We start from the raw sequence: 27,234 nt of genomic DNA, 5'->3' as shown, positions 1-27,234 counted from the left end.
TGATCCTGAACTTACACTGGCACAGTTCTGTAAGACACAGTTTAACATCCTGGAGGCTGTAAAATTGATTGTGTCTTCATGGTAAGAAGTCTCCACTAGAACCCTCAATTCTTCATGAAAAGCACTGTGGCCATCAGTAGTCCATGATTTTGAGGGATTTCAGGATGAAACAGAGTTGCACCAGGAGATTGTGTCCATTGGTCAGTCATTTGGCCTTGAAATGGAGGAGGATGATGTAGAAGAGCTTGTGATGTCTCATGAACAGGAACTTACTCATGAAGACTTGCAGCAACTGGATGAGATGTTAGAGGCTGACAGTGGTGAGGAGGCAATGGAAAGTGATGACCATATGTCAACTTCAGAGTTGAAAGATGTTGTTCACCACTGAAATAACTTCAGGAAACTGGCTTCAAGGCACCCAGATGTGGAAAAGTCTGAACTAGCTTTGTGTCATGTTGAGGACACAGTGGTCTCCTTCTTCAAACATCAGTTAATGATGAGGAGGAGAGATGCCCCACAAAAAAAAATTGACAGTTTCTTTAGTAAAAGGCAGCGGGAACAAGATGCTAGCCCTCAGCCTTCCACTTCATGAAGGAGAGAGGATGTTCCTGGTGGAGAATCTGTCAGTCCAGAGGTTCCTGACATTTTCATGGAAGGTGACTCACCTTCCAAGAAGCAGTAAAATGCTTCTCCTCCACCTCCACTTCCTTCTCTTCTCCCTTCTCCTCCACCGCCATTCTAATTCCCATCATCATCCAGGAGCCTTCTACATACACACCTCAAATTAAGTGTACCTTTCTACCTTTTTTGTTGAATTTAGGCAATTTTTGGTGAGCTGGAACCAATTACCCAAAAACCCATTGAAACAATGGTTTCGGTTAACAAGTTTTTTGGTTAACGAGCAACCTTCTAGAACGGATTGTGCTCGTTAACCGAGGGACCACTGTAAACACTATTAAAAGTACAATTCAAATAAATCGACAATAACACACAATAATTATCAAACTTTAAAAAAGTAACAAATATAATGTGATACGACCCTCCTGAAAATAAGCCTCCTGACAGCTTTGCCTTACTGTTTACCACTGTTGTTTACCTGCACTGTCTTGGTACACAAAAAACTATATACAGTACTGTACTCCCACAGCCTATGTGCACTGTACACACTACAATACCTACATTGTCTATAATCATGCTGAATTGTATAACTGCATAGTTTATAAAAATGATTATCCAATTGCAAACCCGTACATCAATTTTACTGAATAAATATTATTATTACTATTATTGTAATTATAGTGAAGAAGTCTAAACTATTCCTCCAATCTATTAAGTTCCTGACGAACAAATCCAAGTCATGCTATTGAAGCATAGTAATTAAAAAAATATAATGACAAAAGAAAACATAGTACTGTACACTGAAGATCTTCTACACTATACAGTATCAACACTCAACATTCTAAGCTCCATGGGTTATTGTAGATTAAAATTCATCTACTGTATTCAAAAACAACACATTCATGTTTCTACACTCAATAGGCAATTTACAACAAGAAATTTATGAGAAATAGTAATAATTTATCTACATTGTACAGTACTAAATACCGGTACATCTAAAATTTAAGATCACTTACTTAAAAATAACATTGAATAAATTGGCAACTTTAGATTCAGATAATTTATTCAAACAAAATCAATCTGTGTTCTGTGATCCACAAAACATTAGGATGACATAAAACAAAGATATAAATCACAGTACTGTACATGGTAAGAACAGAATCTGGCAACTGCAATTAATAACAATGTATGAGATTAAAAAAAAAAAAGTTGATATGTACATTATTAGGCAATAGCATCTTTTACACAAGAAAAAAATGAGGCACAAATTCCCTTTAACCTTCATGAAACAGTCTATCATCAGCCAAGCCAAAGGGTTTCCAAAGTTTTGTTAACGGTAGATCAAATTTCCAACTTAACCACAACTTTAAATAGAAAAAAACATGATAACTATTTCCTGATACTGTTTTGGTAACTTTAATTGTTTTCTCCTCCTCCTGTCAAAACCTAACACTCATAACCAAGACAGATTGAATACATGTCCTTTAGAGGTAGATTAGATGTGTTGGAGCTGACTGGAAATGGGTTGGGTTGGGTTAGGTTAGGTTAGGTTAGCCAGTAATAAGGAATGTATTAGTCTGAGTTAATTACCATAATGACCAGATTTCAAGTTATCAATAATAAGTCATGGTATTAAAGATGAGACAGTTTAATTATTATCCATAGGTCTTTCAGTGACATAACTACACTGCTCACTGAACTAAGGAAAAGAAGAAGCCACAGAGCATGCAAAGTAAGCTTAGAGAAACACATACCCTTCGAAGCTGTGTTGTAAGGTAGGACTAGTACCATCCATGCCCATAAGTCCAGAAAGCTTGAAACAAAGACAGGATTTATAAAACAGGTGTGAATGAGAATTTACCAGTGTTGGCTCATCATAAAGTTTTCACTGTTAGTCAGCCAGGATTGGTATTCTTGTAGACAAATGACATAAGTAAGAGTCATGAGAAATATGTATGACCATAAACCCATGACAGAAATTAAAACAAACATGCAAACACAACTATGCATTATGTTACATCGAATAAAAAAAAAATCTTTATGCAATTTCCCACACTTAGTATGGTGACAACCCCCAAGATGAGGTTAGTTTAGCTCCAGGCACTGATGTAACTGAGGGGCCAGCTGAAGACACACCATAATTACAGGAAAATATTAGACTTGTGCTAGAACTTGTAATGTACTACACAGGTAAATCAATGTTAATAATTTTAACCTGTGGGCACCGGTCGAACCCAGGCCACCACAGTTGGTAGTCAGGCAACAATCCGCTTTGGTGGCCTGAGCTCAAAACCCAACACCCAGAGGTGATTTTTTTTTTTTACCAAATATTACCGGTACATTCACTGATGATTGACTGAAGAATAATTTTGTTGACAAGGAGTTTTTCATGTATCATGGGACACGTTTTTTCCATGGAATACAGTAAGTCCTCGCTTAACGTCAGGGAAACGTTCCTAAAAATGCGACGCTATACGAAACGTTAAGCGGATCAATTTTCCCCTAAAGAAATAGATAAAATACGGGAGTTACGTTCCTGAGCCTCCCTTTGCCCCATGATATATACAGTGGTCCCTCGGTTAACGAACGGTTCGATTAAAAAAAATTTTGTTAACGAATTAGCTCCCACAAGGATTTTCAGTTCGATTAACGATCAAAACTTCGATTAATAAAATCCTTACGACAAACATGTTTTGTTGTGCGCATCAGCTGATCGGCTAGCCCGCCAATACAGTAATCGGTTCTATGTTTACATTTGTTTCCAGTGTAGTAAATATGAAGAAGGTTGTGCTCTTTAATATTTTAGCATTTTTTTTACTAAAATTATTAGTCATTTTAAAATTTAGTTAACATATTGATAATATATGCAGCACAAAGTACTAGGTTTTTGTGCACCCATCAGCCGCTTGACTCGCCCTCCAAAGCGTCTCTGTTTAACTTTATTTACAGTGGAGGAAACATGGTGTTTGTTGGTTAGGTTAGATTATTTTTATGTTTTTACATTAAAATTATTGGTCATTCTGAAATTTAGTTAACATACTGATAATATATAGCGCAGTGCAGAGTTGATTTAAATAAAGTAATCTTTAATTACAGCTAGTGAACTAAAAATTTTATTGGTGAAATTTCTGCATCAAGCAAGGGTGAGAAAGATGATTCCCCTCAGTGCTCCTCTCCAAAAAGGAGAGAGGATTTTCATGTTAGAGAATCTGTCAGTCCAGAGGTCCCTGACATTATTATGGAAGGTGACTCGCCTTCCAAGAAGCATTAAAATGCTTCTCTTCCCCCTTCTCCTCCATCCCCGCTTCCTTCTCTTCTCCCTTCTCCTCGTCCACCCCCCACTTCTAATTCCCATCATCATCAACCAGCAACATTCTACATACACACCTCAAAGTAAGTGTACAGTACTGCATTTTGTTTATACTTTGTATGTACTTTTCTGTGAGTTGGAACCAATTACCCAATATCCCATTAAAATAATAGATTCGGTTAACGAACGACTCTGTGGAACGAATTGTGTTTGTTAACCGAGGGACCACTGTATTTCATATACTGTACAGAAAATCATTGCCATTTCTATGGAAAATAATGCATACATATACAACTACAGTACTAAGTTTGTATTGGCACTCACCGATGGGCGGAGGTGGTAGAGCGAGTGTGTGATGGGTAGTGAAGCAGAGGAGGCGGATGGCGGGAGGGGAGGGGTATGGCAGGAGAGGAGGGTTCTGAGTCACTGAGACTGCGCCAAACCGGGAGCGCACAGCGTGGCCAGATGAGAGAGGGTAATGCATCGTAAAATGTAGTCTGTTAAGACGCAAAACGACTTGGTATCGGATCACTGGGACGTTAAATGAATTTTTGGTTTCTTAAAGTTTAGCGACGTAGTACCGAAACAACGTTAAGCAGGACGACGTTAAGCGCAGACTTACTGAAGCAGTATATAATGTATAAACAAATACTAGTAAAACAAAGATATGCACCAATGCTTATGTGAAAACTCAGAACATATGCTGTAAAGCTACTAACCTCCTTGATGATTGGCACTGAACAATCCCTTCAAAATCTGAACACACATGCATAGCACCTTCCTCCTGAACACACCTAAATAACATGTAAGCAGATCTCTTACGTAGACAAATATCAAGTGGGTAGTGTAAAGTTCAGTACTGTACTGTACACACATACCATAAGATACTGAACCATCATTGGGGAACTACTGTTACTTGCACATGGCATACATATAGTATATCCATACACTACTTATACTGGAATTTCTGAATAAGGTTTCTGATTCTAAGTCTAATTATACTGAACAATAAAGTTTCACTCAGAGGAGATACCAAAGAATTAAATTTGAGACCACTTAAAAGAAGATAAAGAACTTGTCTCTTTATAATTATACCAACTTAAAAAGGGAAGGGAAATTAAATTGAGGCATAATTTACCTTTAGTAAAATGTATAAAGAACAGTAAAACCAAATTTTATATTCATAATGTGGAGGTTAATGATTTATATTGTATGCTTATTTGCAAGTTAACATATGTGGAGTAATTCAATATGCTGTGTTTGTCATTTCAGGTCCATATCTACACTTGTCTTGCAGCACATTCTCATACTAGTACAGTGCTTCTTTCTTTGAGGTTGCTATACCCCTTTATCTACTCCATTCGAAAGTGGGAGAAAACTAGAGAGAATAAAGGGGTAAAAATATAGCTATGCTCTTGTGTATCCTTCTATACATCCTACCAACCCCACAGGTCAAAAAGAGTGTTTTCCACAATCAATTAAACTTGTATTAATTTGTTGGTTTCTAGAATATGTTTATTAAGATTTTTCTGTCACATGTTGGCCAAAATGTAAATTTCTTTGAACCCTCATCTCAAAAGCAAATAAGAAACATAAGCAGACATGGAAACAACAATACAGTTAAAACATTATTACCTACAAAAAATGACACATTCTGAAAGGTAGTGACAGAAAAAATAATAATAAAATAATCTGCCATACTTCAAACACTGCAAAAAATCAAGCCATATATGGTAATAACTAACTGCCTGTTTTCATCCCCTGACACTGCAACAATTAAAGAATTAATATTCCTTAAATCAGTACTCACAGGTAAGTGACAGCAGAGGTTAAATCCAAAGGCAACCACCAGGAACAATGTCAAGTATGTGATGAGGGTGAAGTAGAATATCCCGACGAGAGCCACCAGAATGTACACCCACCAGCTGTTTGGGTCAATATTAGCGTCGAGGAAGTTGATCACGAACCACAAGTTGATGGCGATCACCACCAATGACAAAAGGGATGACAGAACCTTTGTAAATCTGTTGATATAATGAGAAGAAAAATCAAGACATAATAAAGATTGTGATTATTTGTTGGTTATCCTCTTCTTGAACATTTACCCCATCATGTTATCACCCCAGAGACCTGACAACTCATCTTAATACAGTATGTATGTACAGTCAAGATCAAAAGTGTGTGTGAAGCAGTGAAACTGTGTCACGGCAATGAGTCTCCGAACTTACATACCTTGACTGTCATCTGGTGCAGGTGTGCTAGTTTATCTCATTTGGGGTCGAACTGCTTCACATGAGAGTATGGTTTCATTTGTTGAGGATATGAGTAAATGTGTGTGATTAGGGGGGTATTTCTGCTTCTTGTCTTAGCCCTTTCTTGTTACTTTCTAAACATGTCATGCAACATTCTCCCCCTTTTGAGGTTTCTGAATCCCTTAACCCACCCACCCAAACATACATGCATGCACGCACAAGTGGAATAGGATTAAAGAGATTAATTGCTCCTCAGTTGAGATGGCATTAGCTTACACTGAAACCTCATCAGTATAAAGTACGGGTATATAATTGTTTATATACATACCACAGAGAGTACAGTATCTTCACAAACAATGCTTGACAAAGGATCAAACATAAACATTCTGTATATCTCTCAGGCTGGGACAGGACCACCCAAGGAGTACACGGTATAGGTGTTCAATCGTCATTATGATTTCTAAACAAAACATACGTACAGTAAGTCCTTGTTTAACGTTGCCCCCGACAATGTTGTTTCGTTATAACATCGCTACTCTTTAGATACCCATGATTCCAACAATGTCCTGACCGATTCGTTATAACGTCGTCAAGGACTACTTTTTTCTTTTTTTTTTTACAGGGAATAGCCCACCCGGGCACAGGTCACTGACCCACATTGGGGCCTGGAGGCAAAAATGTAATAATAATAATAGTAGTAGTAATAGTAGCAGAAATAATAATAATAATAATAATAATAATAATAATAATAATAATAATAATAATAATAATAATAATATAATTCATAGTAAATAAAATTTAGAATAAAAAATATAAAGTTGAAAATAAATTACTGTAATACAATAATAATGCTAATAATACTGTAATAATAACAACACTGTAATAATAATGATAATAATAAACCATAAAGGAATAAAAAACTATAAAAAGATCAAAAGTGAGAAACAATATATGTATGTTGTGTTGTCAATAGTAAGAGAAACAATTGAGACCCTGCGATTGTGTGTAAATGAGGCAGAAAGTTAGATCACAAACCTGGGACTTGGTCACAATTTTTGTGATGCCATATGGCAGCAGGGTCTACCATTAGACAATACATTGTGCTTCCAATATCTTCCCAGGTGGTAGTACCTCCCTGTTTAATAGCTACCCGGTACCTACTACCTATGGCGCATCACCCTCTCTCATCTTGGTGCGCTAAGCTCTCTCGTAGAGCGTCACAGCGTCCCCAGTCTGTGTTAGGCATCCACAGCGTACGTGCATGCTCATGTGTTTTTGCTATAAATACTGTACTGTAACCATTCAAAATGGCATCCAGGCACCCATCAAGTGTTAGTGATGCTAGTGTTGTGAAGAAGCAACACAAGACCATTAGCCTTGCTACAAAAATGGAGGTTTTAAACCCACCACACACTCGCTCCACCTCTGCCCATCAGTGAGTACAATACTAAATGATTTGGTTTATTTATCTTTTTGGATGTATAATATATGTTTTCTATAAAAATTCCATTTAATTTATGTATGTGTAATGTATTTTATGGGACAAAGGGAGGCTGGGAAACGTAGCTAGCATAATTTATCTATTTATTATGGGGAAAATTGATTCCACAAACATTGCATTTTTTCAAGAACTTAACCACAACGTTAAGCGAGGACTTACTATATGTCTAAAAAGATTCTGAAGTCAAAAGGTTAAATAAAATGACTGGTTATTAAACTTCTGGGTGTACCTCTGGGCTGAGAATCTACAATATTACAATGAATGGAAAATGGGTAGAATTGATAGACCTTGATATAACTTACACTCCATTCTTGAAGTCGCCCATGATGTGCTGTGATGATGTGAACGTCACAGCTGGTATGAGAGCGAAGGGTAGTTGCAGCGACATGACAACATTCAGTAAATCATTCATCTTGGTGAGATCATTGATGTCCTGTAACCACAAACATTAAGTAAAGCTCTGACACTATTTTGTTATATGTTAAAAATTGAAATTACTTTACAATATTCATTCTCCTAAATTGCAAAGTGGTACTAACAGTTTCCCAGATTCTTGCTAATAATTGTAACAACTTGGATCCTCTTCTTATTACTCTGAATAAAACCAGTTAGATAATGATACACTTACCATACAGAAATCCCTCTCTATATGTACAGCACTTCATAACTAAATTTGTACTTGCACTAATACAGTATTCTCCAATATAGCTTCGAATACTGATTATCAGAATATATCATAAGTTCACTTTATAAAAAGAAGAAAATATACAGAAGGATAAGAAGGTTTGGGGAGCAGGATCACACATAGCATAAAGCTTTACTGTCCATTAACTGGATGAACAAGAAATAATTTGTGTTAATCAAGACCAGAAACACGTTCCACCAGTGTTGTTGGGATTCATGAACTGTGAAGTAAGAACTTGGGTATGAAATATAATTGCAATGATCCCAACAAATTATTATATATTTAAAATAAAACCATTCTTCTAAAGACAGACAGATGGACAGCTTTATGTTATCAAAATTCAGGGTCCTCTTAAACCCACAGTGGCTGTGCATTATGGTTACAGTAACTCTTAAATGATGGCCATCATCAGTGGAAGTCAGTTGTAGGGACGGCAGTCAGCATCAGAGGATGTTAATTATAAGGACAGCGGTCATCACCAGCGGACATTTCATGTTCCTTGCATTCCTTTTATGTGTACAGTATATGAAGGAGGAGTAAGGAATTTTTAGCTGCTGGTTAATAACAAAATGTTAGTCTTGTGGGGGTACACTACTTTACTGTACGTACAGTATAGTACTTCAAAATCCATTACAACTACTAAAATATGACAGTGCCAAACAACCTGTTTTCCACATAACTATACTGTACTGGACAATAAAGACCATAACAAAAGTAACAAAGAACAGACCAACTGACTGAATGACTAGTTAAATGATAAGTGATGAAATGGTAAATGGTTGAAGCAGTATATCTTTTATAATTATTAATGGTATCATCACTAATACTCAATCTTCCAACTCTTATTTTAGTCCTCCATACCTACTGTACATTGTCTCCATACTGTGCATGCTGAACTATGTATCTGCATTATTTATATACATACGGTACATGCAAAGTCTACATAAATGCCAAATCAAAGTAAACTTGTTTAATGATTTTACTGAATAAATATCTATATGTCTTTCTCTCCATCTATCTGTGTTCCATATACTGTATATGAACTCACAATTCAAGGTGGAATTGAGATACAATCTATACAAAAATATTCATCAAAAACTAAGATGTCATAATTACAGTACCTTGTAGAATGCAATAAAGAATGTTGGAATAATAGCAATGGTACGTGTCAGAAGCACTCGCTGCCAGCGCTTCCACCGAAGGTTCAGGAAGCCCTATGGAAGAGACAAAACACAAATACTGTATTTTTATTAACCACCAAAAACTTGAAGATTAATACAGAATTTTCTCATTTTTCACTGTCTCAGTATATATGTTTTCTGTATGATCAGATCTTGACATAATTAATGTTCAGAAGAAGATCTTGATTTAGTGACCTTGAGTAAATCAGTCAGTCAGGTGAAATTGTTATTTACAAAATTTACAAAGCTGGTTGACAATAAATATTCAAGTTCATACCTCCATTGCAAATTGTCCAACATATGTTCCAGTCATTGTTGAGCTCTGACCAGCAGCAAGAATTCCTATAGCCCAGATGTACATACACACAACACCATAAGTACACCCGAGGAACACCCCGGCTTTGAAGATGTCTGCATCAACTAGCTCATCATTTTGCTGTAAAATAATCAAGAAAAGGTAAATTTCTTCATTTATTTCAATGGAATGAAGAGACATATTGTGACACCAAGAAAGAACCGCAAAGGCTCAAGCTTTTAAAAATCTTTCATCTTAAACAAGCAGATCCACTTTAAAACTTATCATCATAAGACAGCGAGAGAGAAATATGTACAATATATACCATGACTCCTACTTAAAGTAGTCAGCAATACAGTAATAATTATTTCCATTAAAATATAAATTGTATAAAACAAATACTGTACTAATGTGGACCTACTTCGAAGGCATTGGCGTGGGTGTTGTTGACAGCTTCACAACGATCATACTGAAACAATATGCTAATTATTAAAATTAATCACAAGAGTATCACAAAATAACAGTTACAACACTTCCAAAAATCTTAATCCAAGTTTTTTTCAAATTCTTAAGTACAGGGTAATATGATACCGAAAAAACAAGAAATGAGTACAGTACTGTATATGAAGAAAAAATGAAATTTATGAGGTAATTTTTTCAAGTGAATAATCCTACAGTACTGTATATATTTCCCTGAGTTATAAGGCACTAAATCATCATATTATAACTTCCCTACAGACAATGCCCAAATTTGGTAGAGACAGTATTCTCCCAAAGAGTGGGATATACTGTAGTGTTATCCTTATGTTTGGTGGGTGAAGGTTAAGGCAGGACAAAGTTTATCACTAGTTTTCTACTTTTTCATTAGAATACTGGAGTACAGTCCTGTCATAATTGTGGAGGGGTTCTGAAACTCTGGCTTGTAAAGCTGCGGTTGCACTAGAGCAGGGGTGGGCAAAGTATGGCCCGCGGGCCACATTTGGCCCGCCAAATTATTTCTGTGGCTCGCCACTGCATTTGTATTTACAAATACAAGGCTTTACTTTGTGTTAATATAATACATTTGCATCTACATTAAGTGTGTGGCCCGCGAAGTGTGCCACCATTCATGAAGTGACCCCTCCATCAAAAATAATTGCCCACCCCTGCACTAGAGTTTTCCATGAAATAAATCCATGATAGCATTTCATCCATAGGTTTGAGCTCAGTTGGGGAGCAGGATGGCTTCATTGTATTTTTCTAAGGCAACATTAACCGTAAATTGAGACTCTCTGCCCCAAGGAATACTAGCAGTATCTCTCACAAAAATTTGGTGTAAAAATTTGTAACGTCTAAGCGAAGTTTGTTTACAAAAGTAACGCAAGTATTCTAGAGTCAAATGAAATAGTACACCTGGACAGACCTAGACTTCTCATATTTTGACCCCCTAAATGAAAAACTTTTATGTATCCCTGAGATCAAGTCCGTAGTGTTAAGTTAAAGTATGACATGCAAAACTAAAGAAATCATGCATAAATACAATGTCAACAAACTGATGTAGTAGTACCATCACATGTATAAAGGGGATCTCTAAAATATGTTTTATTACTGAAGTTCTTACCACTTCTTGGTTTGTGACACCATAAAGTCCTTTAGCAAACACAGCCACCACGAACACATTAATGACGAAGGAACACAGCAGAGCCAAACAAGCTTCTAAGAAGAAATACTTGTTTGCTTCTTTTACATCTTCTTTCTTCTTGCGGTCAACATCCCGTGACTGCAAAAAACGGTGTATTTGCTATTTAAAAACAATAATACTTATAGCTTTTACTCACATATTCTGAGATCATTGTACTTATCAATTCTGAACATAAGTCTACAAACTATTTTACCATATAATATTGTATTAAGTGTTTAATTAACATCCGTTTTTGAGAGAGAATTTTAATAGAAATTAAAGGAGTATCTCTTAAAAATTTGATGGCTGTTTACCAAATTTAAGGATAGGTTATTTGTATGATATGAGAAAGGTGAAAAATATAGTGGTACAAGCAGAAACATTTCACTACTGTGTACTGGGTTCAATCCCAGCCTAGGTCAGATGCAAGAAGGGTGTTAACCAGTGTGATCCTACCAAACATGACAGGTTTTTTCTGGGTACTCCTATTTCCTCCTGGACAATAAAGGTCATAACAAAGTAAAAAGAACTGGAAAAAGGACAAATAAATACATAAACATTGATGTAAATGATATAAGCATGACACTAATGTTCATAACAACACCCCTAAGTGAATTCAGCTCCTACAAACAAAACAAATGAAAATCAAGGCTTGTAACTTACTGCCTTGGGAGAATTATTACCCAATAACACAGAAGTAAAGTTAAGTTAACCATGTGTGGTACAGTTCCACACACATAAGTTAATATTAGATTAGTTCAGGGAGAATATCTAAAGGCATACAAATACGTCATCAATAAAGAATACCCAGATTTTCATAAACCATATATAAGCAGTTCAAGTCTGGGCATTCTTTTTTGATGACCCCATATATGGTAACCTAACAATGTAATTTACTCTAATATATTCCAGTTTTAACACGATAATTAAACACTCCATACCTTAATTTCTCACAAAAATGAAATCCATAGCACTGTACTACTTCGATGAAATTTGAGAACAGTTTTGTGTGAACAATATCCCACCAGCTTTTGTGTATGAAACAATACTGGGCTATGGCAACAATTGTTAAAGCAGAATTAATTTGTAACATGCGTATCACCTACCCAATTATTACCATCATCATCAGCACCCATCCATATACGGTACAGTAAATCCCCTTTTTATGTAATTCATAATAACATCACTTCACCTTACATTAGGTTTCTAGGAATGCATTCATGACATAAATAGGGAACTTCCTGTACTGTACACCTTTTGTACCAGGTTTCAATGGAAAATTGTTGGATGCATTCACCTGATAAATTTGTAATTAAAATGAACTCATGATTATAATCTGATAAATGCACTTGATTGCTATGCAGTATTCACCCTGGATATTGTGGGATAAAAAACTATTTTTTACAAAATATCTTAACTATTATTTTAATTACACAGATGCTCTGAAGACATAAGTTGAATAGAAATCTTTTTTCAATTTGCTGTACTAGTACATAATATGAAACAACCAAATTAGTTTTTACAACCTAAGGCTTATTCACTTTCAATTAAGACTTCTGTTTTTAATATATGACAACCTATTTTTTTATATCTTTTATATAAACAGATACAATATTTTCAGGCTGTTACTAATATTTGATATATTGTTTTAAATAAAATTCATCATACCTTCACAAGAGCCGAGTGTAAATAGAGATTATGAGGCATTATGACAGCTCCTACAATGCCAACTGCTTGAGCGAGTGCTCGCTGGTCACAGTTGTAACAGCCCGGAACAAATAATCCTTTCAGTACTGCCACCTGATCAGGCTTTGAAACACCATACTGATAGCCAAATGTTCCAGCCATTACCATGATGAGAAAGCCAAAGAAAGCCTCAAGCTTACGAAGACCATAGCGGTCCAGAGCAAGAAACGTGAAGGTATCAGCAATGGTAATTACTACTCCGCCTGGTATAGGAATTCTGTAAAATAATAGAGAAAAAATACAGAGAGTTAAGAATTACATAATTCTTATCATTATGTTTTAAAACAACCGAGTAATATCATCAGGTCAAAGTTTATATAAGAACACATTAAAAAAAACAGAGGTGGAGACTTTATATTAAAGTCTTCTGTTACAGCATTAATTTTTTTCTTCAAGTGACAGGTGGTGCAACACATGTAATGCTACAATTATGGCTTGCCAAATCTTCCCAATATGATCACGATTGTTGCCACTAGTCCATAGGAATCTCTGCCTGGTATGATTTTTAGGATACGGCATTGAACTTAATGCTTTAAAAACTCAAAGGATGTTTATCTGTGTATCATAAACTCTAACAGCTAATTGTCTGATTAATGTTTCATTTGGGTTGTAATCCTTAAATTTAATAAGTGAATACTGTACAATGCACTAGTTTCTTTGTCACCAACACAGTTATAAATATGTAAGTATTTTTGGTATTAATCCTTAATTTCTTATTCTCATTTGTGAATTGCATTTTTGTAAAACATTGTTTTCAAGCATAGTTTTTTTTTTTTTAAATCTTCTAACCTGTTTCAAGCATCTTCGGTATTTGGCAAGGGATACCTCAGTGAACAAATTAAACAACACTTGACTGATCACTCTCTGCATTTTTCATTTGGAAAAGGAAAAAAGAAATAAAGAACCTTAATATAATTACAGTACACATACACCAAGTAGAAGACAGTAGCCTACATACTGTACTACCAAACATTTAATAGACTTACACTCCATTTGAAAGTATGTAAATTGCAATGGATGTCCCTATAACTTCTTGCATGTCAGACCCAATAATGGCAATCTCGACCATGATCCAGAGCAGAATGCGTGGAATGCGTGGATAATGTCGGTAACAAACTTCTGACAAGTGAAGACCCGTCACTGTCCCCAAGCGTGCTGAAAGACGTTGCATGACGAGTCCAAGGATAGTTGCCCACATCAGCACCCACAGAAGCTAAAAAAAAAACATTATGTGCTATTAAACAATTGCTGTACAGGAGCAGCAGCATAATGCAAAAAGCTTCAACATTAGAAAAACATAAAAAGTGGAGCATGAACTCTCAACTTCAGATGCAGGAAGAAGAAATATATTGGAAGTGTCAGAAAGGACAAGCTTGAAAGCAATATGTAAGGTGAAGAGAATGTAGAGAAAAAGAAACACAGAAATAAGGAAAACTTGTGGATGTGAAAGAAATGTTGGAGAGAAAGGTGACATTCAGTGAAGGTGGCAACGAAAGGTTGGTTAAACTGTTTATAAAGCAGTGGTGGAAAGTAGGAGGGCTAGGGAAAATAAAGGAGGAAATAGATGAATGGAGTAAGGGATGTACAAGAAATGAGGAAGACAGTGGCATCTACTGACACACCTGCTGTCAGTCAGAAAAATAAAATCATGAGACTTTTTTGTATATCTAAGGGAATCTTCCTGTAATTCCTCTCAGTATTATTAACCTTCACATTTTCTAAAAAAAAAAAAAAAAAAATGTCACAAAACTAAAGCTGTACTAAAATTCACCATACATACCACTCATCCACTACACCTTAAGATTCTTTTATCTATACAGTATACTGTACTCTATCTTTCTAAGGACCATTTTATTCCTTTTGTATCTGAGGCACTGGTATTAGAAAATTAATATGCTGCTGAATTTGTCTCACGACAGTATGAACCAGCCTAGAAGTCATTAGATCAGTTGACTTAGGCAGTGGTCAGTTCATAATGAAAACCTTAAATACTGTACTAAACATATCACCAGCCTTTATATAACAAACCAGTATCCCTCCACCCACCTGGTAGTTTGCTGCCGCTCCAGACTGAAGATCAGACTCTATATTTCCGGGGTCTAGGTAGGCAATACTCATGAGAAAGCCAGGGCCTGTAAATGCCCAAAATTTTCGAAAACTGAACAGCTTCTGTGGGGGTGAAATAAAACCAGATTCATTACTGTACTGTACTTCATATTAACAGAGGCTAAATAGAATATGTTTGCTTTAAGATACCAAAGATTGCAAGAAATAGAAAAATAAAAATTAAAACATAGGATGAGTAACATGGTTGCACTGCTTCAGATGTTTAATTGATAAGAAAATGAGGTGGCATCATCACTGAAGATATGTGCATCTGGAAAAATTAAGTGTGTGGGGCACTAGGTTGACTGTTGCATGGTCATGCAGGTGCACAGTTTTGAGGAAAAATTGGCCCCCACTATAATTGTATGTATGTCTGTCCATGTAGACATAGAGTATACAGTACATATCGACGGATTTTTTATCGAATTATTTATCGGATTTTTATTTTGGCTTTATTTGAACTCTGCGGGCCTTGTTTGTACTTTCGCCGCTAGGCGGCACTAGTGGCGTGACTAGCGTCTACCCGAGAGTCTTTGATTTTCAACTTTTGCTGGTGGTTCATCACATAACTTATATCACCATGCCTCCCAAACGACCTGCTGCTCCCTCTGGATCTACTCTTGAATTTTGTAATTTTTTATTATGCATCCTACAATGACATCGTTAGACTTGATTTTTTAAGTGTGGGTACGGGTATGGGACCCTTTATCCAGCATTATTGAACGTGGGGATCACCAGGTAGGTTTTTTTCTAGAATTTGATAGCACCAAGCCTAAAATGTACAGTAAATCCTCTGTAACTGGCTGAAAAGCCTCTGTACAGATGACTAGATTCATCCTTAAAAGTACCTTTACCTGTACAGTGCACTGCAACATTAAAACTTAAAAATTATAGGCATAAAAATGGCAATAACAAAAGCATACAGTATATGCTGTGAATAGCAATAATAAAAGCATAAATAGAGCAAAAATGACACAAGTCAATGAATACACTGTTGCAATCTTATAGACACTGGCCGCCTCAACGCTTGCCTTAGAAATGCAGCCCAACTGGGATGCTACCTGGCTGCCTTCCCTAGCATCGGTGCTCTACGCCAAGACTCTTTCACCTCCACTCACTCACTCACCACACAGCTTCATAGTGGAAACCCGTGTGTGTGTGTGTGTGTGTGTGTAACTGAGTAAATAAAATGAAGAAAATCACCTCTATCTACCCAAAATTAAGAGTTAAGAAATAATCATAACATGACATATAGCTCACAGGTGGGGAATGGTTGAAAATATCCCCGCTCAGCCCAGAAATTACTTGGTAGTCATTTTAATTTTTTCTTCAAGAACATGGCCAGTTATTTGAGTATTCAAGATACTGTACCAGGATGCCATATAAATGGTCCCATACATGTACAAGGACAGTAAATACAGTACATGACTTTTGAATTTCTCAGTTTTCCTGGTTTAAGATTTGATATTTTACAGCCAGTAAGGGCCGACTGTTTGTGTTTTACTGACAGAGCTCGAGTTCTCAAATAAAGATAGACTCCAGTTTACAAAGATCTATTTACCTTACCTTGTTTACCTAATGGCTACCCACTAGAAATGGCCTTGCTGAGGGAAGGAGGCCAGTGGTCCATTGTTCTTGATAATTTTGTCAAGGACTATTTTGAAGCCCAATACAGTGGTCCCTCGGTTAACGAGCACAATTCGTTCCAGAAGGTTGCTCGTTAACCGAAAAACTAGTTAACCGAAACCATTGTTTCAATGGGTTTTTGGGGAATTGGTTCCAGCTCACTATGAGGTGTGTATGTAGAAGGCTCCTGGATGATGATGATGATGATGATGATGATGGGAATTAGAATGGGGGTGGAGAAGGGAGAAGAGAAGGTATTGGGTTGGAAGAGAAGTCACCCCATGGTGCCATTTCACCCATAAAATTTTAGTTTTCTTGGTGTAATTCAAGATTATTTTCTTTAAATCAACACTGCACTGCATTATATATTGTCAACATGTAAAATAAATTTCAAATTGACCAATAATTTGCTTGGAACACAGAAAAAAAGCGTTTAGTTGAAGAGAGTCTCAAGCAAGATGTTACCTTCACTGAAAAGACACAGAGACTGACGCCTGTTTGGTGTGTTGACAGGCTGTTTGGCGCGCATAAAACTAATTTCCTGTACTGTACTTCAATTATGTTCAATAATTGTTAAAATGACTAAAAAATTAATATTAAACTTTTAAAATTATTGAATAGTATAAACTTCTTGATATTTACTAAAATAGTAAGGAATTTAAGCCCTAGAACAGATTACTGTATTGGAGGACTAATACTTCAGCTGGTGGACCGTCAAATGCAAGTGAAAACATGTGAAGGGTCGCTTGTTTAAAACACGTTAATCGAGGGATTGCTCGTTAACCGAAGTTAAGAATCTTATGGAAGCTAAATCGTTAACCGTAATCTCGTTAACCGAGGCACTCGTTAACCGAGGGATCACTGTACTGCAATGTTCTTGATTCTACAGCTTGGGCTGGTAGACCTTTCCAATATTATTGCTCTTTTTTTTTTGCTCTATTGCCCAATATAAAATCATTACTGTATAAAGTTCCATGCATGGTCAACATTGAATATTTACCAAAATCATTATTTTCATATTTCCAAAGTCGTAATGAAAATACAGCACATTAAATAATGCAAAATTTTATAATATCAGAATGCTTACTTTTCTAATGTTATTCCACAACTTCTATAGTTTCACTACATATAACAATGGGTATTATTCATTGTTACCCCTCACTTAGAAATAATTTTGCTTAAAGTTAGGATTTCAGGAACACATCCCATCATTAAACGACGGAAACTCAGATTGATGTTGGCTTAGAATTTCAGCTGTTCACTTTGTTTCCAAACTCATCCTCGTAAGTATTGCACGTGTTTCACTTTTTATTTTCATTATTGTCTTATAATCATTATATACAAAGAAAAAAAAGTGGGAGGAAGTTTTTACGTAGAAGCGAATATCAGCTTTTATAATGGGAGTCTATGGGAAATTTGTTTCCATTATTGAAATAATGTATTGATTTACAAAAGGTTTTTCAAGAAAAGAACCCTTTCATAAATCAGTGTGAGAGTGTATTAACATTATGGCCTTTTCTCTACCATAATAATTCATTATGGATAATTTTGAATTGGAGTGCAATATGAACACAATTCCTGCTTGCCTATACAGTATCAGGAACTGGCTCATAAACATCCACTGTATAGGTGCACATGACAAAATTCATTCTACACTCTGATGTAAAATACAGTGGGGAATAACAATATAAAGTGAAGGTAGAAACTCAACAATGGTATGTTACAGTACTTACATTTTCTGACTCAGGGATCTGAATTCTCTCATGAGCAAAGTAAGTGTCAAAATTTTCTTCGTTCGGAGACAACATCGTCTCTTCAGTGAGGGAGGTGGTGATATTGGTGGTGCTGGTAGGGGTTGGTGGCCAAGTGGAATGAGGTGTGGTGGCAGAAGAGTCCCCTGACAAGTTCCTGGTACCAGTGTCATTCTCGGTCTGCTCATGGCTGTTACTCATTGCTGCTGTTCCTTCTGTAGAATGTATGGAAATATACAAGACTGTACTCAGATCCAGATTCTTTATTCACAAATATTAGTAAGGTTTCAAGACATGCATTAATTCCCATCAGAAGGTTACAAAACACTAGAAAAGGCAAAACAAATACTGACAATAAATACATACAACAATAAGTTTGCAAGAACATTATACTGTATTGTACTTCTAAATCACATAATTATACTTTAATTCCTCTAGTAATGTCAACACTACTTACAGATGCTTTCGTTTACAAAAAGAGAGGCAGCAGGGCAGTCAGGGCCGACCAACACCTACCCAGGAGCTGAGCGCACATTCTACTTACAACTGATAAGATGTTATCATATCAGTGGTACCGGTAAGTCAAACAATCACTACAATCAGAATACAGTAACTGAAAATGACTCTTGATTTCTGACTCTCAAAGAAAACAGTGATGATACTATTAAACTACTGAATTATACAAAATGTCTAATAGGAAAATTAATATTTTTTTCAGGTGATGGAAGAGAACTTAACACTAGATGAAAGAGTCCACTGAAGTTTAATATTCATGTACGGTAAACCAGAGGCTGCACAGTGATCAAATGTAAAAGAATTTCGTCGACTATACCCATACGCCTGGGTGTGTAACATATGGCTCTCTATATGTACATGAATATTAAACTGATGATTTGTTATCAATCCCTCACCTGAACATTATCTTATGGTGCGTGATCTATGAGACACCCTGTTATCAGCTGTTCTAATCAGTGTCCTATACATAATGGTATTTAACAAGAAAAGTAAGTACAGTATGAGCTACTATATTGGGTAAGTATTCATATGAACTTATTAAGTACAGTACGTACAGCAGTGCTTCGTGGATGCATACAGTATATAAGCAAGTCAAAAACTTTTTCTATTATCCTGTACCTGTACATTACAGTACAGTTTATGATAACTATAATTACTGTACTGTATCATTATTGTTACTCATAAAACTAGTACTGTCTTCAAATGACAATGTGTGGCACAGAACACTCCTGATATTGTCAAATGAAGAGTTCATGTTTTGTGCCTCTGCTTAAACATCCCAGGGGCTATATCACACCCATGTGGCACTAAAAATATATTCTGCACCTTTGGCTCCGAGACCATCTGCAACGATCACTGCGACAGAAGCCATGATGAGTGTTATCAGATTTCTTGGTCCCGTGTGTCATATTGTATAACACCGTAAAGGTGCAGAATAATATTTTAGCAAGTGGCCATTTTTTTTGTAGTTTTTTTATTTTTGTTAAAAGTGGAGCTGCTTATAAAATACTGCATCATTAGGAGCATAAAGGTTAATGCTCATATTTTTACTATTACATTACCATTGTTTCTATTACCAGCATTATTAATATACAATACCTGTAGTGTACTTTTTATATTACAGGTACAGTATCAATACTATTATTGCTAGTATTACAGTATGTACTATTATTATTAGTGCTGTTGTTGCAGATAATATTACTGGTACAATATTGTAAAGCTTTTACATGTACAGTAATGATATATCCATTAGTCGGAACAATTGGTGAAAAACACTTCCAGAAATGAGAGATTTCCGGGTAACGAGACGACTCTCTCAAAGCCGGAAAAATATCCCCCATCCCCGGAATTTTCTGGGTAACAGAAAAATGTTCTAGGAAATTTCAGAAATTCTCCATTACTGTACATCATCTCTTCAACCCAGAAAAATATACCCCATCCTCAGAATTTTTTGGGTAATGGAAAAATTTTCTCGGAACTTCCGGAAAATGCACCTGGTTTTCATCTCCCAACATGGAAACAACTACCCCATCCCCAGAATTTTCTGGGTATCGATAAAATTTTCTCAGAATGTTCCGGAAAACTGTTCCTAAAACCTGAATTGTCCAGAAAATTCCGGCTTTGGGAACGATTTTCCAAGAAAATTTCAATTCTGGTTATCTGAGAGTTCAAGGTTTGAGGGATTCTGGCTAACTTAGATATTACTACTACAGGTATTATCACTGTTACACTTTCTCATCCAAATGAAAGGACTTCTTGAAATTCGTCAGATTTATAGTTGCTGTGATCATTTGATTCAGTGATTCACACCCCAAAAAGTACAACTTATTCCATATGAAATTTAAAGTATTCTTAGAAGAAGGATCTAGTTCTAACTGGTACCATATAGGGTAAGTTCATGGATTCAGGGCCAATCTTCTGCATGATAAAGGCAACATAGTACTTTTGAGTAAGTTCTTGGACTTAGGACATTCCAAAGTTTTAACCAGCACAGCTTCTTTAATATTGGGTGTCTGACCAAGTACAGTACAATATTAGGGTAGCTGACTCTGACCCAAAGAACTTTACTAACAAATTACAGTATGTTTTTGGTGGAATTGTTTACTCTAAAAGCAGCTATCAACTTGTCTAAAGGTCAAACAAATACATGTACTGTACTGTATAACCATAGGACTTGCAAGCTGTCAATATCAAAGTAAAATTATGATAAATTTGTATTCTCCACTTTTTGTCCAGTATTTAAAATGTAAAGCTCATTAAAGATCTGAACTAGACTTTTTTTATTACTATACTGTTTTATGTACATCTAAAAAAGTATTTACAAGATGTCATGTTTGGTTATAGAGCTGTGAATATATATACAGTACAGTATTGTATGTCTAAAAGTTTATAAAGTACAGTACCATATGCACTTAACATTAGAATGACCCTACGTACTGTACAATACCTACAAACCAACATGTTATCACCACAGATAATTATTACAGTACTGTACAGTATTAAGGATGTTATTCAATTAGAAAACCAGTTCAAATGTTAACTGTGCAATATTTGTAATTCATAATTATACAGTACAGGGTACAGTACTCCAATTTTATCCTTCAGATGCATGTAAATATATGTGAAAATACTTTACACCTCATATCAAATGCCAACAGATAATAAAACACCCCTGGAGATCAACTGATAAAATAACATGTAACCCTGAGGTCTTCAGATAATAGTGTGTGACAATGACACACTCATACCCCTATTTTTTCTCGACTATTATATAGCTCGTTATCTAACTTCCTATAAATGAATGAGTGAAATCATTTCCTATCTTTATCTATTATCTTTTTCCCCTTCCCACTCTCATGTGCTTATGCATGCCACAACTCGAGATATAAACATTGCGAATGCTTAAAAGCAAAAAGTTTTTAAAAATTATGGTGGAAAAGGACGATGTACAAATACAGTATAATGGCTGCAATGCCCTACGGCTGTGTATATGTATGTTGGCTAAACGTTAGGGATAAAAAAAATATAGCATTGGCTGCTACTTCTAAAGTTAATGCCAGTGTAACATTCTGGAAGTGGCAGATACTGCAACAGTCTATAGTCTTTCAATCATAAAATGAACCAAACTACAGTACAGTATACTGGTAATCTGTCTAGCTTGACCTAACCTAAAATACTAGTTATCCTGTATCTTCATCTTTGAAAATAAAAACATAGAACCTTTCTAAAATTTAAAATCAGAAGTTATCACGGTGGACACGGGTGAGTTTGTGTCTCTTGCCTTCCAGATATAAATAATCATAAAATTTATATCACACAAAAAGTATTCCCCATGCACTTCTGTCATTTTGAAGAGGTAATATATCTTCTAAGGAGAAATTTCCTCAAGTTTGTGCTCAGGGTGCATCACGGTCATTGGGTATTACCACACTTACCGGATAATGGTTCATACACATGAATGCTTCCAACGACTGCAACATTAAATGATTTATCAAGGATGAGATGACTCAACCTGATCATACCTGACCTTCCTAATCTAAATAAATTATATCATATTGTTACATAAGTTCAGCTTATCTCATTTAATGCACCAGTCATTGTAAGCAATTGTTCACTGATAAACATGTTTTTGGAAACAACAATCAAGTGACAAAAGTAGCATCAGATGGATGTGACAGAAGGACGGTCATTATCAATAGTAAAAGCAACTACAGTACAGTACTGTACTGTACTGAAAAGTAAAAACACAAATATTTAAATTCTCTTTTCTTTTTTCTAGGTAAGGAATAAGTTGTCTTGGTAAAGATTCGTTTTATGCCTTAACAGGAATTCTATTACTAAAATATTTTTTCATCATAGTTTGAAAGAATCTGATCTTTATTCTTAGCACTACTGCTTATTTTTTGAGATACGACCATGATATGCACAGAGTGATGAGGGCTTTGAAGATGAGGGAAACTGTCGGGTTAAAACACACAAAGATTAACACCAAACAAACCTTTCAAAACCTAACCTAAACCTCTGAAAGTCCTACTCCTCAAAAAAATAAAAATAAAATAAAAATACTTATTTAACCGTTGTCAAAGGAAAAAAGCGATTCTCTTCTTGTTTTTGTATGTTTTCGGTGATTATGTCATGAAGGAGCTATAACACGAATTAAAACTGTACTGATCAGGGAAATTTTTGAGCATGCATAAATCTTTAAAATGATTTGAACTGCCTTCTGACTGATCAAAGTAGATCATGTGAAGTTGATAGGAAAGAGATTTGAATACTGTATAATACTTTATGATAATGTGTTTAATGAAGTTAAAATCTGTCAATATTGTTGTATCCTCTTACTGTCCAAATCACATCCAATAAACATAAAATTTGATTCACTGTGTACGAAACCAATTCACAGAATCTATGCACATAAGTACATTGAGTAAATGAGGAAAGAATTCTTTCAACAGGTTATTAAATTGGTCACATTGTCAAAGGTTCTATTTGTGTTATTCATGTTTTAATCCCACATTTTTCCTCTTCATTATCGTTGCTATGGTTAGTAATCATATCAATAAAATTAGCATTAGCTGTTACGTAGTAACCATTCACAGAATTTTATAGTGGTTCATATAAAGGAAGATAAAAGAAAAATAATAATTTTTTCTATACATATAGTGTTCCTGGCAGAAATTTTTAGTCTTCACTTTATTTTTACTTCATAAAGTATACAGGTTCACAGGTATACCTGTATTTTTCTGTTTACTTCTAACTCAAGCAATCAGCAGAAGTGTCGATGACACGTGATACTTGTACGCATGCACTTAAGTCTTGCTCAACTCGTTGGGAGATGGCGTTTAATTCAATGTGTATTTGAGAATGGAGCCGCAGCTCTTGATATCTCTCGGTCTCGTGTTCACCTTGGTTCAGGAAAATGTCCAAGTGGAAATTCACAGTTTGTATCATCAATATCGCCACACTTGGTATTAAAGTATATTAAGGTAAGTTTTATAAGGTTTGTACACTGAAGGGTTAGATTAGGTCAGGTTCTTCTGCTTTTTTTCTGGTCAGGTTAAGTTAGACATGAATACTGATATCTGTGATTTGTTTTTGTGTGTCTTTACCAGTTAATGTTGGTAATTGAAGGGGAGGCATATATCCAAGAGGACAGGTACTCCTTTCTGCCAGAAATGAAGGTCATATTCATGTGAAACAGTGAAAATAGTATAAATATATGTACTGTATATATTATTTAAAAGAATTTCCATGAAAGGTCAACATGGAAGAGTTACCTCAGTGGCCCCTAAAATAAAGGTCAGACTCTCTGAAATCACAATTAATACATGAGAATAACCTATTTTAGGGTAATCCTGGAGGAGATGGCTAACACCAGAAGGCATTGTTCAATTTTGTTAGATGTTGTTATTATAGTAAGTATTTTAAAAAAGGTGACATTTACTAGAACCTGACCTAATCAACCAAAGAAACCTACCTAACTTCCTAGCCGGGGGCGGACCTCCCCCCATCATATTAAATAAAAAGTACTTATTTTGATATCTGGTACCACTGAAAGCAACTGTGTTGAAACGTTATAGTGTAATTTTACATTGTTTGTGGACGTGAGAGCATGTCCGGGCTGAGCGGCTCGGTTGCATATTGACCAGATGAGAACATGCACTGATTCAGCAGATTTTTTGAAGGAGTATTTACAATAAATAATTAATTTCTTCACGTACAAAGCATGTACAGGCATAATTTTAGAGTCATATGATGAGTTTTTCATCGTGTTTTACCCCACAATTTCCCTCATCCTTCATGCCCTACCCACTACAGGTGATCGTAGATTGAGAAAAACTAAAAAAATACTGTGCTGTACTTCACAACCGCTTTCCCATCTCAGTAACTGAAAGTTCGCCCACAGCCGGTGTTAATTTATGCTAGGTTAAGTTAGGTTAGATTAGGTTAGGTTAGGTTAAGGTTGGTTAGGTTAGGTTAACATTAACTTCAAAATAAACACTTTTTAACACATTTGCCATAACTACGACAGTGTCCACTATAAAACACATTGAAAGTGTGGCATTTTTAAATTCGTTTTCTATGAAATATCTGCAGCTGTGAAGTCATAAATTATTACCATAATACTTATAATTAAAATAAAAAGTTTTCACCTCTTAAAATAATTACTATAATGATAAGAACATCAGTGGGGAAAAATGAACGAAATTGAACAACCACTCCTGGTGTTAGCCATCTCCTCCAGTATTGCTTATTTTGGTCAGTAAGTATAATTCCCGTTCGGGCATAAGGCAAATCATTGCCATTAAAAAATTGGCTGTCCGCAGGTTCCCGCCATGTTATACTCCTCACTTAGTCAGTTGTCTCTTCCTTACCTCCTCCTCCTTGTAAGTTAGGTTAGGTAGGTTGGTTGGTTGGTTCTTTTGGTATGAGAATAGGTTGGGTTTTTTTGTTTTGATGTTTTACTCAAATTTGACCTATATTTTTGTGCAAATTATGTTTCTGTTAAAACTGAAAATGTTAATTTTTTGCAAAAGCCTCTAATTTGCACAAGAAATGAAGGTCAGATTTGAATGTAAATTTTTACTTTAGGACACGAGACCCTAGGGGTTGACCAATATGTTTTTCCAGTGTATTTCGGTGTGTTTTAAACGAATCTGACCTTCATAATAGAAGAGAACCTGGGAAATCAGGGTTTTTGGGTGGGGGGGAAAAACGAAAACGAGTCATGTAACCTAACATAACCCCTAGCCAGGGGATCCGCCCCTGGAACCCTGGTAGGCCTAGCTTAAATTAACCTAAATGATTCAGTAGTTGAAAACTTTGGGGCGCGTCATGTCCGAAAGTAAAATACCTTAGTTAGAAGTGGAAGGACCAGGGATACGTAAGAATTGGATAGATTGATGGTCTTTCTCGTAAAACTCGGCAATAAACTTAAAATAATCATAGAAGCAAAAAATGACAACCAACCTAAACCAAGGCCACTGTGAGACAGGTCAATGAAATTACCCAGGCTGCTGCTTCTGAAAAAAAATCAAATGCTATTGGTCGAAAAAAAATTTGTGTGATGATATCGATACATCGTTGGTCACGACTGGATGACGTCAGTCAATATTTCACATGCGTGATGAGCCGTTAGCATCACCTCACATATGAAGACTGAAAACTAGGTAAAATCAATTAAATTAAATTGTATAACTACTATCCATTTCCGACATGTACATGTGGGGTTCAAAATGCTCAGAATAACGAGATCTAAATGTTTCAGTAGATTATAACTTTCGGGCGAGCTATGTCCGAAAGTAAAATAATACCGATGAGTAAAACACCGAAAAACGTAAAACAAAAACTTATTCTCATACCAAAACCTGAGAACAGCCAATGGACCAATATTTACTTTATTCTGAACTCAATAAGAAGATGGTGGAACTCCTTTGGGATTTTACCCCCAATAAAGGGGGGGGGGAGATAACGAGAGATCACTTACCCATTGCTGTCTAAAAGTACTGGTGATTCTTGTTGCTAGTCCCTTAATTTTTATATTTTTTTTTCAGTGTAACTTATGTAACTTCTCCTCGACAGAATTACTGTTCATTTGCCTCAATTTGTCGAAGAGATGTTCTCACTTGTAATGCTGTGTAGGGGTAATTAACTACTAGCGGTGTTTCCCTGCCGTCCTCTAGTGACACTTGTTTACTAGTATCAGCTGACGAGTCGACGAGTGTTCGTGCGTGTAGCCTGACTTATACCTCTCATTTATTATTTATTTCGAAAGTACAGTCCAATTTTATGTTTACTGAATTTAAACATTAATAAATTATTGACATTTTGTCAATTATGTGCAATATGACTCCCATATTTATAATATAGTTTAAAACGTAAACTGGTATTAAATAAAAATGTGGACACATTCGGGAAGAGGTTCATCGCTTGGTAACCAAGAATTAACAACATCCTTGTTATTAAATTCTTTTAACCTGAGTCATCT

At 35.7% G+C, this 27,234-nt stretch overlaps 1 protein-coding gene across 8 annotated transcripts in view; it reads right to left on the bottom strand.

Annotated features, from left to right (window-relative positions):
• Positions 1-26,954, bottom strand: part of LOC121866188 (natural resistance-associated macrophage protein 2-like) — a 43,617-nt gene extending 16,663 nt beyond the window's left edge. For 3 of the 8 annotated variants that reach the window (XR_006088931.1, XR_006088934.1, XR_006088933.1), the window contains exons 1-12: positions 26,734-26,954; positions 18,714-18,946; positions 15,295-15,417; positions 14,235-14,461; positions 13,171-13,465; positions 11,443-11,601; positions 10,264-10,311; positions 9,825-9,983; positions 9,488-9,580; positions 7,984-8,114; positions 5,739-5,952; positions 2,373-2,431 (exon numbers count right to left, since the gene is read on the bottom strand). Coding sequence is in view for 5 of the 8 variants with exons in the window: in XM_042365794.1 (XP_042221728.1) it covers positions 5,739-5,952; positions 7,984-8,114; positions 9,488-9,580; positions 9,825-9,983; positions 10,264-10,311; positions 11,443-11,601; positions 13,171-13,465; positions 14,235-14,461; positions 15,295-15,417; positions 18,714-18,946; positions 26,734-26,737 (1,686 nt within the window). In the remaining 3 variants the exon portion in view is untranslated. Of the gene's footprint in view, positions 1-2,372; positions 2,432-5,738; positions 5,953-7,983; positions 8,115-9,487; positions 9,581-9,824; positions 9,984-10,263; positions 10,312-11,442; positions 11,602-13,170; positions 13,466-14,234; positions 14,462-15,294; positions 15,418-18,713; positions 18,947-19,188; positions 19,270-26,216; positions 26,325-26,733 lie in introns of those variants that run through there. The other 5 variants (XM_042365794.1, XM_042365795.1, XM_042365791.1 and 2 more) reach the window with 3 other exon arrangements.
• Between the last annotated feature and the right edge of the window lie 280 nt (positions 26,955-27,234).

The sequence above is a fragment of the Homarus americanus genome, unplaced genomic scaffold (genome assembly GCF_018991925.1).
Source record: "Homarus americanus isolate GMGI-L3 unplaced genomic scaffold, GMGI_Hamer_2.0 scaffold18789, whole genome shotgun sequence".
Lineage (NCBI taxonomy): Eukaryota > Metazoa > Arthropoda > Malacostraca > Decapoda > Nephropidae > Homarus > Homarus americanus.
Note: the sequence above shows the minus strand (reverse complement) of the source record. Positions and strands in the feature narration are given on the sequence as shown.